The 13,644-nt window shown below is 42.6% G+C and overlaps 1 protein-coding gene across 1 annotated transcript; it reads left to right on the top strand.

The window, feature by feature from the left end:
* Positions 1–1,833: 1,833 nt before the first annotated feature.
* Positions 1,834–5,921, top strand: LOC147603735 (cytochrome b561 and DOMON domain-containing protein At3g25290-like; the record flags this gene model as incomplete). Its single annotated transcript, XM_086796308.1, has 2 exons — positions 1,834–1,895; positions 5,450–5,921. Coding segments are annotated over 2 exons (534 nt in total), but the record flags the coding sequence as incomplete, so codon positions are not given.
* Between the last annotated feature and the right edge of the window lie 7,723 nt (positions 5,922–13,644).

Below are 13,644 nucleotides of genomic sequence, written 5' to 3'. Positions count from 1 at the left end.
AGAGAGAGAGAGAGAGAGAGAGAGAGAGATTTACAGACTTTTGTTTACTTATTTGCTCTCTCTGAAGGTAAGTGCTTGTTTTCTTGAGAAAGACCTTGCTTGAAAATGAGTCTACGAGTGTAACATGAAGACTTTTTTTTGGGAGAAAGATATTTATTATATTAACACTAGAAAACTTTACAAAAAGTACAAAAGACCATGGGCCACATGCTAAGAACCAAAGACTATTCTAACTCTTTTACATTGCAATTAAGCAGCTTGCATAACATATCCCATCTTTCATCTTCCCAGACAAAAGAGGATAGGCTCCAAGACACATGATATCCAAGTTGTATGTAGGCAATCATCATTACTTTAGTAGTATAACCTTTGGGAGGTAGCTTGTCCAATACATATCTACCAGTCCACACCTTAACCACTGGTTTGGTACCCAGGAGGTTCTCAATGAAAGACAAAAATGTGTAGATGGGGTGCTTTTCCTTGAGATACCATCTTTTGGTCTTTGGCCCAAATTTGGGAGGTCCAGTCTTCACATCAAGTCCAGAATACCCCTGCATAATACAACCAGATATTAGGCAGCTCGCAACCTAGTATGTACACCATCGACACAACGTTGTGGATTACGATCTTGGAGATGTGCTTATTCGAGGCCACTTACATCATCCCTCCTATCATAGGTGGGCTTGAATGCTATCTACTTTGCTATTCAATTTTTTCCCATATGCATGAATAATTTATTTTTGCATGATCATTATGTTATCATTTACACTATGATAAATATGCTTTTCAATTTGTACATGACAATTGGTACACTATCATGAATAAATATGCTTTTCAATTTGTACATGACAATAATAAATGTGGTCTTTCTAATAGCATGCTTGGATAAAGCTTCTTTTAATCAATGTATTAGTGGCATTATCTAAGATAATACTTAGACTTTGTCTTAATCAATGTGATAATTTTGTTGTGGAAAAGAAGTCTCCGACTTTGAATATTGCAAATATATTATGATATTTTTATTGAAAAAATAAGACTTTAATTTTAAAATAATACTTGTCATTTGAAGGGTGTCATTTAAAAAGTTTACATCATATGAAAAGGAGTGATAAAAGTTACATGTCAATTGAAATATGTCAATTGAAATTGGAAGACATCCGTCAATTTTAGGCCCTGATATAACCTCTTAATTTTTATTGTACGAGTAATTTAAGAATTTTGGGCAGGTTTCCATCATAAGAAATCGCCTACATGCATTAAATAATAATTATGCCCAAATAATGCACATGAACCCTCGAGGCCCCGAATGTGACCAAAGTCTGGTAAAAATTCAGGGTCATGCATATTCCTAAAGTTAAAAATGAGTCACAAAAATAAGGAGAAAATGGGACCTTAGACAAATGAAAACTTAGTTGAATTTGGTAAATGGGAACCTTAGCTTGGGAAACCTTTGATTAAATGCAAACCTTAGCTTGGGAAACTTTGATTAAAGACACGTGGGTACAATAAATGTAAAAAATGGGTGTTGGGCTCAAGAAAGCCACAATTCACTCTAGATAGGGTAGATCCGTGTTGAATTCTTTATTCACTTATGTAAGCCTTAGATTTTTAGCTATAAAATAAAGCATGAGAGCCTTTGTTTAAACATTAATGTATTTTTACCTTCACTTTGCAAAAGTGTGAGCTCTCTCATAGTAATAGAAGCTTTTGGCCACCTTCAAGCTTGGCAAGCCATTTCCCTACTCCAAATGACTCCAAGGTAGGGAAGGTCTAAATTGGATTTTTTGCATTGCTAATCTTAATTATAGTTTAATCTAGTGATTAAAATGCTTAATCATTTCTTTCATGATTTCATCAAGAGGCTTAAAAATCCTAATTTTGTTAATCCCTTACTTGTACTGTGGTTTGATTGCTTTGACCTCTTCTCTTCATCATGTCTAAACCCATGAGAGGAAGTAAAATGGGGATTAAAATCCATGAGCAAGTAAATTGGGGAATAAAATCCATGAGCAAGTAAATTGGGGAATAAAACCCATGTTTTAAGCTCAATAAATTTTTTTAAAAATTATCCAAGAGGTGAAAAATCACTAATCCTTCATGCTCTTGATTAGCATTAGGTTTTAAGTGTTTAGAGTGTTGTATAGACTAGGAAAAATGGCAATGCAAGCAATAGCCACACAAGATGAAATTTTTGAAAACAAATACCTCCCTAACCTTAAAAATACGCCCTTGAGTATTTTTTCTTTTGATTCAAATGTTATAGAAATAAACTTTTGTTTAGAAACCTAGTTCTTAGCAATAAGACTAGATCCCACTACAAGAGACTAGCCTTAAGGCTTAGTTTCTTTTTGCCCAAAACTACCGGGGTGTTAATATAAGAATCGATATCATCATCGGTAACCAAACCGCATCGGTATAAACCTTGCTGAGATCAACATATATACTAATGTGTATATCGATGCTTATTGGATCAAACCATCAGTATTTGCATTGGGCACCGATGTTTTTACCAACCCTTATACCGACGTTGGTTATTATCGACAGTTATACCGATCCCAACACAAATACTAACACTATGAGAAAAAATTGAGATAGATTGGGACAGTTTTCCCCCCTAACCTTTCCCATTTCAATACCTAGACACATTAGGATAAAAATAGACAATTTAACATAAAAAAGGATAAAGAATGCGAAAAAGATAATCGAAATTTATGCATAATTTCTGCACAAATTTTGGAAAAGTGAAAAGTTAACAGATGCCCATATTCAAGATTTTGTAACTCATTGAGAAACATCATAGAGATTATCAAAGAAAAGTTATAGATATTAATAAGGATAACAAAAGCTTATCTCACAAAAGTAGCATAAAACTCCAAACACTATATTAGGAAATTTAGAAAATTCTTGATAATTTTGAAATTTTTACATCATTGTCTTACAAAAGAATATGAGCAAAGCTAACACTCTTATGAAAATTATTAACATAGCTCTTACAAAAAATATGAGCTTCTGGAAGATGAATAGTCATGAAGTTTATGTAAATCAATTGTTAATCACTTTTTCTCAAAAAATTGATACAAAAATTATTTTTATTTTTATTCAATTAACCAATGCCTACACCGTCACTTTTATAAGAGGACATCCCTTTCTTGGGAGAACAAATAATGTCACAAATGGGGACTCTCCTCTCTGTGTTGGGCATATACTTGATGGAGCTCAATCTAGTACTAAGACAACATGTGGGGAGACTATCCTAGCCTCCTCGACAGGGCACCTCTCACCATACATTTCTTCTCCACATTAGAGTCCAACACCCATCCTAGTGCCTATGCTCTAACATCAAAGCCTTTGGCTTTGTGTTGCCTAGAGGAGTTCAAAGTGATCGCACAAGCCCACTCTATCCTCTACATGCCACAGATCCTTGATCCACAACAACAACACAACCCTCCATCTACCGACAGAGAGAGAACCAGGAGATTGTCTGTTGTTATGACATGCTCCCATCCTAAACACATTCCCTCTTCCATCAGATCAATCAATTGATTGATGGAGGCAAAGATGGTGGTAGAGGATTGATTGATCTCCACTGATGAGGATTTGATGGTTAAATCAATGGGGCTACAAGAGAGGGGGCTTTCTTCACTTTGCACTTGAGTTGTCAGCTTGTAAGGGAGGAGGTTGGTACCATTGATGGGGGAATGGAAGGTGCAATGAGGACACTAGAACCCACCATGTATGTGCCATGTGGGTTGATGCCCCATCCAATGGTTATCCTCAACATTACATTAAAAATGCTTAGAAAAGGTGGGGTTAAGGAATTCAGTCATTACTCATGGCCAACTTCTTGATTACAAATATCTTGTTGTAGTGACCATTTAGGGCTACTCGATTCGCTTAAACCTTTACTTGCTTATTGTCTAGTGGAATTTTTTGCATGCCGAAATTGATCATTAAAAAACATCATGAAAAAAGAAAAATAATAATAAGGTAGACACATGCAAGGTGACATAAGAATATGAGTTGATACAAGATGAATAGGTGTGGTAGAAAGAAAGTAAGTAATATTAATGTCTACAAAAGACCCCAAGGGTCCATGAGACATAAATGATACAATGGTATCATGGTTATATAGAGCCATGGAAAACTGAAAGAAAAAACATCTCACTAGTGTATGTACATATAATGAAGAGGTGATCATATTGAGAGTGAGATATGCCCTAATCATCTAATGACAACTCCAATGGCAATAAGCAAGTCATATTTACTGACCAAAGGTTTAAGCAAATCGAGTAGCCCTAAATGGTCGCTACATCAAATGCAAGATATTTGTAATCAAGAAGTAGGCCATGAGTAATAACATGAATTCCTTAACCCCACCTTTTCTAAGCATTTTTAATGTAATTTTGATTTTAAAAAATGTAAATTTTCACCTTTCAGTATGGCCAAAATCACCCCAAAAATGGGTAAGATGGTCATCAAATTTCAACCATGGGGGCCACCACGTCTGCTCAAATTCTGTATTCATGTTAAACATAGGATTTTCCATTATATTAGGCATTATACTCATTTGGAATGTCCATTGGGACTAGCAAACTATGCTATCATCCCCTTGATTTCATGGTAGGAGTCTAGGACCCTTAGTATTTGGAAAAAGATATTTTGTTGTTAGGGAGATGTTGTAAATCACTAAGATGTGTTTAATAAAAGTATAGCTACGGACTAATACTAATTAAGAATATTAATAGTATTAGGCCTAATACTAATTAAGAAATAATAGTATTTTTTTTCAAAGCATAGTGGGCGGCCATACAAAAAGGTCCGCCAGGCAGGCCGGCTGCCCGGCGGCCAACTTTCCTTTCTTATTGTCCATGCGTCCATCTACGCTTAATGCAATGAGCTTCTGCAACCTCTTTGCTTTCTCTCTCCTCTCTCTTTGCTGCTGCTTAGCTTCAACAGCCCAAAATCATGAATCACAGCAAACATGCAACACCCTCTTTTCCTTCAATGGACAAACCTTCAATTACTCCAAGTGCACCATACTCAGTTCCCAACATGCATTCTTGGCATGGACATACAATGCCCATGAAAACAACACTCTCCACATAGCCTTCACAGAGAAGGCCCCTAGCACATCAGGATGGATAGCATGGGGCATCAACCCACATGGCACATACATGGTGGGTTCTAGTGTCCTCGTTGCCTTCCGTTCCCCCATCAATGGCACCAACCTCCTCCCTTACAAGCTCACAACTCAAGTGCAAAGTGAAGAAAGCCCCCTCTCTTGTAGCCCCATTGACTTAACCATCAAATCCTCATCAGTGGAGATCACTCAATCCTCCACCACCATCTTTGCCTCCATCCAATTGCCCCCCAATAAAACCACTCTCAACCATGTGTGGAATAGAGGTACAAGTGTGGTTAACTTCCAACCCCAACCCCATGAACTCAGCATTGAAGGAATTTCAAGCTATCAGACCATTGATATGCTCACAACCCAATCCACCCAAGAAACCCCTCCTCCACATGACTCTCTCAAACACATACATGGCATTGTGTGCATCATATCATGGGGCATCTTGTTTCCCATTGGTGTTGTGATTGCTCGGTACGGCCGCCCGTTTCCCAACTTAGAGCCAGCTTGGTTCTACACTCATGCATCTTTGCAAACAGTTGGGTACTTGATGGGTGTTTTTGGGTGGGCTCTAGGGATGCATTTAGCAAAGGTTTCACCTTTCATACATGTCTCACATCAAAGGATAGGAATCGCACTCTTTGTTTTGGCCACTCTACAATTGTTGGCACTCTTCATAAGGCCCAGCAAAGGCAACAAGGTCAGAAGGTTTTGGAATGTGTGGCACCATGCTATGGGGTATTCAATCATTATGTTAGCCATCATCAACATCTTCCAAGGTGTCACGTAGGCTGTAATGCCTGTGACCGAGGCAGACCGGATGGCCATGTCCGGGGTTCAGTGGTTGGGAGAGGACGCCCATCTGGAGTCATGGGCGGCCAGGCTAGTGTGGACGGCAGGCCACACACTATATAGCCTGGGGGATGAGGGGCAATCCTCATTCTTCCTCTATGGCTGGGTGGTGAGCCAGAGGCCGTCCCCTCTTGTGGTAACGCCCGTAGCGGCGTTACGGGTATCTAACACTGGTATCAGAGCATGGTTCGAGGGGATCGTGAGAGTCCGCGCGTGAACGGGGGACCGGAGCCCACTCGATTGTCTTCAACCATTCATCTTCTCACCCTTATCTCCACAAGGGAGTGTGGAGGGAGGCAGCCAAGATTTTGAAGGGAAGAACTCTTTCTCTCTCTCTCTCTCTCTCTCTCTCTCCCCGTCACACACAGCAAGTCTCCACACAGGTAAGCAAAGCAATTTTCATTTTGTTTTGTTTTTTTTCTCTACGTTGAATGGCTGCGAAAGTTGTTGAACCCTGTGTGTAGAGGTGGGGCGGTGAAGACCAGCCCCACGAAAGCTATTGAAACACGACTGTGTGTGGGGGTGGGGCGGCGAAATCCAGCCCAAGCCCGTAGCTGAAATGCTAAACGTCGTAGCTGAAATGCTAAACGAAACAGCGAAGACAGCCCCACGAAAGAAACTGAAACGCATGATGTAGGTGAGAGCACCCATTTGCGCCATTCTATGCGCCGTTTGTGTGGGCAAACTGCGTGAACTCTATGGTCGACTTGCTATCCTGTGCACCGTCTGAGCTTGCGTGTGCGCCGTCTGAAGAGACTAGGCGGCCAGCCCAGCGGCCAGCCAGGCCAGCCAAGCGGCGGCGGCCAGCCCGGCAGCCAGCCAGGCGGCGGCAACGACCACCAAGACCAACGGCCAGCCAACCAACCAGCAGGCGGCCACCAGCGGCCAGAAAAAAAAAACCATTTATTTTTTAAAAAATATATTTTTATTATTCATTTTTATGAAATTAAAAATGAGAAAATTTAAACGGATCCTCTCTCTCGGCTGGGGAAGAGGGATAATCCCCGCAAGAAATAATTCGAATTTTTCAGGCACAGCTTCCCGAACAAAAATTTATTTTTGATATAAGTTGCAGGCATTTTTCTCGTGGATCGGAGCATCCCGGAAGCGTCCTTGTAGAGGCTCACAGTGCAACACAAATCGACAGGCAACCGTAAAGGGGGGTGACTATTATTCTCTCTCCACCACTGCTCATTTTTATTAGCGTTTTTTTTAGTGATTTCCGAGTTCTCGCATTGTTTTTTGCAAGAATTAAAGATGTCTGCTAGAGGTAGTGTGTCCCCACCGCCTTCTACTTCTCTAGGTTTTTCCAGTCTCTTGTCCTCGGTCGCGGGTTTGACCCTGACCGAATTGTCAGGCCGTACACGCCCGACCGTTGTTCGGTCCGGAGTGCGGTCGTCGATCACGCGTGATCCGCCAGCGCCCTCCTCGTCTATTGACCCCACCTTAGGACCCAGCGAGCCTGCAGTGGCCGCATTGGCTGATGACTCCTTTCTGGCTCATCGGCCAGAAAGGGGTCATTGGCTGATGACCCCTTTCTGAGCCAGAGGACATGAACACTAACGTCGCCGAGGGGACCGAGGAGGACCTCTTGGATTATGACGACGACGACTATGACCTATTGGACCCTGCTGATGTCCTGACAGAGACGGAGCTCTCTAGTGGACTGTTTAAATATCTTAATGCCAAATTGAACACTATGGGTAAAGTCCAGGCTGATTTAGTCACGATGCTACAGAGCATCTCCACACGGTTAGATGCACTGACAGCCGCCTCGGCTAGTACTCCGACTCCTCGTGGTAGCCGAGCTCCTGCGGCACGGGTGAGCGTAGCCTCGCCAGTAATTGCAGGAGTACAGGCCGATGCGCCTGCGGGGCCGTCCGTAGCGACAGCTTCGTCGTTGTTAAAAGACGTAAAGCCGCCTAGTTTTGGTGGCGAGAAAAAGGAGAGAAACAAGGACTCAGTCAATATGTTTCTAGCGAAGTGGTCAGATTTGCACGCGCTGCGACAGCAGCCTAGCCGTATACAGCCCGTAGAGGCTAGCCTCTCATTAACCGGCAAAGCGTACAAGTGGTGGATGAGTTTGACAACTCGCCCTGCCACTTGGACGGAATTTGAAACGATGTTTCGAAAAGAATTTTTGCCTGTTAATGAGGCAGAGAGAAGCTGGGAGTTATGGGACAAGTGCTCGATGGAGAACAAATCCCTAACTCAGTACATCTCAAACTACAGGGAGATAGTACTCAAGCTAAAGGGAATCGATGCATTCCAGACATTGCGAGGCTTTAAGAGAGGCCTCAAAGATGATTACCTTGAGTATGTAGAGCCCTTACAGCCTAAAGACTTAGCAGAGGCAATTCAATATGCACAGATATTTGATGACATCAAGCGCCGTAGTGCGCGTGGTGGTTCTAGCTGGGCCGAGGGTAGTGAAAAAAGGAGGTCAGGCCTTAAAAGAAAAGGGTTCCGCAGTGAGAAACAAGGGGATAGGACGGACCAGGAAGGACAGGGTGGTCATTGGTCTAAAAAACCGCGACCATCCAGGAAGAAAAGAGACACCGAAATCCAAAAGAAAGAGCAGTATATTAAAGCGCGAAAGGAAAATCGCTGCTTTAATTGCAATGAAGTAGGGCACACGAAGGCTGAGTGTCCAAAGCCTAAAGCCAGCACGAGTGGCAACAATGAGCCCAAAAAAGATGGTAAATCTTCTAGGCAGTTGCATACAGTGCAGAGACTACCTCTCAGTTCCGCAGAGTTTAGAGAGGTGACAGTGTGTCATTGTGATGAGCATCACGCTTGTTCAGTGACACCAGCGATGTGGCAGCCTACTGTAGGTCCGCATGACATGGTGCGCATGTATGGCACCATAGGTGGCCGTAGAGTCACAGTTTTTATTGATGATGGAGCTAGCCACAACTTCTTGAACTACTCGTTAGTCAAGAAGTTGGGGTTGACTGAGACCCGAAGTGATCATGAGTATACTGTTGGCCTAGCCAATGGATATGACAAAACGGTATGGAATACCGTAGTATTGGGGGTCCCATTATCTATGCAGGACTACGAGGCTCCGCTTGACTTTCAGGTCATGCACTTAGCCAGAGCAGACGTATATCTAGGCAGGGAATGGCTGTATGGCTTGGGCCCTAGTCTAGCTCGGAATTACTTACATAATACGCTATGTTTTGAGCACGGAGGTAGAGTCATCACCCTGCAGGGCAACCGTACTGTCCCTGCCACACCACTTATTTCCTCCATGGAGCTGTGTACAGCGGTCCGCAGAGACCAGATAGCAGAGGTATATTCTTGTTACCCTCTTTTGAATTCTGTTTTCGTAGATGAAACGATAAATGATGTTTGCGTAGACAAACAAGGAAAACAAAATAACCTTGGACGAGACCCACTGTTTGAAAACCCTGTTTGGCATGCATGTGATTCAAACAAGAAAAAATCCAAGGTGAATGAGACATTAAAGAAAAAGTACGTAGATACTTTAATGAGTTTATTAGAGGAATTTCAGGATGTTTTTCCTGATGATTTACCAGATGGTTTACCACCATCTAGAGAAGTAGACCATGGCATCGAAGTTATGCCAGGATCAAAACCTATAAGCAAACTTGCTTATAGATTAAGCCACTCCGAGGCACAGGAGGTGGAAAAACAATTGACGAAATATTTGAACAAAGGCTTTATTCGGCCTAGTTCAAGTCCGTGGGCATCGCCTATTCTTCTGGTAAAGAAGAAAGACGGATCTATGCGGATGTGCATAGACTATAGGGCTCTTAATCAGATAACGATTAAGAACAAGTATCTGATGCCACGCATGGATGAGTTGTTTGATCAACTCTATGGATCGAGATACTTCACAAAAATAGACCTGAGATCTGGGTATCATCAGGTTAGAATAAAAGCAGAAGATGTTGCGAAGATAGCATTTAGGACCCGTTTCGGGCATTTTGAGTTTTTGGTTATGCCATTTGGGCTAACCAATGCTCCAGCGACGTTTATGACGCTAATGGACAGCATTTTACGTCCATATCTGGGAAAATTCGTAGTAGTTTTCCTAGATGATATTCTTGTGTACAATAAGACACAGAAAGAACACACAGAGCATTTGCGTCTAGTGTTCAAGTTGTTGCGAGAGCACAAACTATTTGCAAAGAAGAGCAAATGTGAATTTTTTGAAACAGAAATTCACTACCGTGGCCATATTATATCCGCCGATGGTACGTGGATGGAGCCAGAAAAAGTAGAGGCTATTCTTAAATGGCCAGCGCCGAAGAATCTCGAGGAACTGCAGATTTTTCTTGGCATGTCGGGGTTCTACCGACAGTATGTGAAGGACTACGCGAAGATCGCAGTCCCGTTGACTGACCAGTTACGGTCAAAAACAAAAAATATTAGTTGGGGGGAAGGCCAACAGAAAAGCTTTGATAAGCTTAAGGTGACCATAGCAGCTGCACCTGTTTTGACTATTGTGGATCCAAATGAGCCGTTTGTTTTAGAAACAGACGCTAGTAATGAGGCCATTGGGGCCGTACTTATGCAAAGGGGACGCCCAATTGCATTTGAGAGTAAAAAGTTAGATCGTGCACAGCGTAACTACTCGGCTTACGAGCGAGAGTTACTAGCGATAGTTCATGCACTGAAAAAGTGGAGACACTATTTATATGGTGCTACTTTTGAGGTCCGGACGGACCATGAAAGTTTGAAATGGCTTTCAAGTCAAAATGAACTGAAGGGTAGAAAAGCTCGGTGGGCGGAGATTCTACAGGAGTTTGACCTTCAGATACGTTACCAGAAAGGTAAGTATAACGTGGTGGCAGATGCACTTAGTCGCATGCCATAGATTAATGAACTTAGTTTCACAGTCTTCAAGAATGATTTCTTGGAGTCCCTACGTGGTTTATGTGAGCACGATCCATCTTTTACAGAGGTCTGGCGCGCTGTACGCGTACGCACTTCTTCACAGACGCGACCACCTCCCTCGTTGGCACGTATTGCTAGTCCGGAGAGACTGGCCAAAGGTGCAACGGGAAGGGAAGCGAGAGTTAGTCCGGAGAGACTAGCCGTGTCTTCTGGGTATAGTTTGGAGCCGGAGAGCTCTGACGTAGGCCCTTCATCACCTTTGACTGCCACGGCTTCAAAGGGGAGTGATAAACTTCGTCGGGGGGAGAAATATGCTAATTACTCCATTGACGACGGGTACTTACTCTACAAGGGTAGAATATGTGTACCAACTATTGGTGACTTTCGGGCCCAAATTCTTAAAGAAAGTCATGATAGTCCAAGTGCGGGTCATCCTGGGATTCAGAAGACCTATGCACTAGTAAAAAGACAGTTTTATTGGCCTAGTTTGTTTAAGGACGTCCAGATTTATGTGCTGAAATGCAGTAAGTGCCAGGTCAATAAACATGAGCGTCTTAAGGTTGGAGGACTACTCCATCCGCTGGAGATTCCTCAAGGGAAATGGAAAAGCATTTCCATGGATTTCATTACCGGTTTACCCAAGACGAGTCGAGGGAATGACTCGGTGTGGGTGGTAGTGGACAGGTTAACTAAAATGGCAAAGTTTATCGCCACGAAGAAAACTGTAAAAACGCCAGAGTTGGCAAAACTCTTTATTGAACATCTCTACAAGCTATATGGCCTGCCCGCAGATATAGTGTCGGATAGAGATAGAAAGTTCAACAGTCATTTTTGGAGGGAAGTCTTCAAAAAGCTGGATACTACTCTGAGTATGAGTACGGCATATCATCCGGAGTCTGATGGTCAAACTGAAAGAGTTAACCAAATTCTAGAGGATATGTTGCGTTCTTATGTTAGTAAGAAGCAATCTAATTGGGAAGAGTACTTGCCCTTATTGGAGTTTGCCTATAACAGCTCTAAACACTCAGCGACTGGATTTACACCATTCATGTTAATGTATGGATTCCAGCCGAGATCTCCGATGGCTGTAGGCCTAGAAAAGGAGAAGATTCAATCTATCAAGGATTTCCTTGAAGATATGAATGATATGCTCAGAGCCGCACGTGAGAGCATTCGTAGCGCTCAGGATCACGCTAAAACTTATGCGGATAAAGGACGAAGAAAGGTGACCTTTGCAGAAGGTGACTTTGTATTCCTCAAGGTTCCTGCGCAGTCAGAAACCATGAAAACGGGAAAGTGTGATAAACTTTCTCCGAGATATTGTGGTCCTTTTAAAATCCTTAAGAAGATTGGGGACGTAGCATATAAACTTGAGTTACCGGAGAGTTCTCAAGTCCATCCTGTCTTCCATGTCAGTAAACTGAAGAAATCAGTTCACAGGTTAGAGAACGCAGTTTGTCCAGAGATTTTGGTGGACTTGATAGAGCCACCAAAGATACCACATGAACCTGAAAAGATTCTAGAGTATTGTGAGTGACAGACAAACCCGACATAAAGTGTACCAGGAGGTACTTGTTAAATGGACAGATAGGGATGAGGAGGTGGCAACCTGGGAACGCCGTAGTGCAATTTCCAAAAGGTTTCCCCAGTTTGTTTTCGAGGATGAAAACTCTTCTTAAGGGGGGGTAATGTCACGTAGGCTGTAATGCCTGTGATGACCGACGGCAGACCGGATGGCCATGTCCGGGGTTCAGTGGGAGAGGACGCCCATGCGGAGTCATGGGTGGCCAGGCTAGTGTGGACGGCAGGCCACACACTATATAGCCTGGGGGATGAGGGGCAATCCTCATTCTTCCTCTATGGCTAGGTGGTGAGCCAGAGGCTGTCCCCTCTTGTGGTAACGCCCGTAGCGGCGTTACGGGTATCTAACACAAGGTCTTAATATTTTGCAGCCAGGCAGGAGCTGGAGGAGTGTATATTGGGATCCTTATGTTTCTTGCAGCAATCTCTCTAGTGTTAGAAATTGCACTATGGATTAGATATTTCAGACGAAAGAAATAGACCATGTTTTGTTGCCAGTGGTCCATGGACAAGCTTATTATTAGCTTTTAATCATATTTTTGAGCTCTCTTATTGTGGGCTTAAATACCCAGGACTTTAACAAAGCAAAATTACCACAAGAGGGTTGCATTTGAAGCCTTGCCCCCACAATACTCCATACAAAATGTGCTTTCTATTAATCTTTGGTTTATCCAACACTGGATTTTTCATTCTTTTGAACTTATGATGCTATTTCTTGCGAGAATTTTGATGTGCTTTTCCGTGACAATCTTCAAAGATGGTAACTATTGGATCTTCATATTAATTCATAAAAAAAAAGGAGTAGGAGGCATTGATAACCATTCTATGCATTTTCCATTGCATCATGGTTATGATGTTAGTTTGACACTAAGTTGAGAACTGCTTAGTGTGCACACCTCATCTTTAAAGCTGGCATAGCTCTTCATATCCTATGCCTCATCTTTAAAGATGGCATAACTCCTCATATCCTTTCATACCGGTGAAAAGGTTCACATAGCCACCCCATCTCATCTAGGCTACTTCACACCTCAAAATGTAGCCAAAACTGGGAAGTCTAGGGACCATGAGGATCTTGTAGCGGAGCACGTCATACACACATGTGATCCACTTTTCTTAACTGAGATCTTTAACCATGCCCTTTGTGAAGTTCCCCCCCCCCCCCCCCCCTATCTTGGATAACCAATGCCATCATGCCACATGATGGCCAAACTTTA

The sequence above is a fragment of the Cibotium barometz genome, chromosome 63, assembly GCF_041138505.1.
Source record: "Cibotium barometz isolate CiBa-2024 chromosome 63, ASM4113850v1, whole genome shotgun sequence".
Lineage (NCBI taxonomy): Eukaryota > Viridiplantae > Streptophyta > Polypodiopsida > Cyatheales > Cibotiaceae > Cibotium > Cibotium barometz.
Note: the sequence above shows the minus strand (reverse complement) of the source record. Positions and strands in the feature narration are given on the sequence as shown.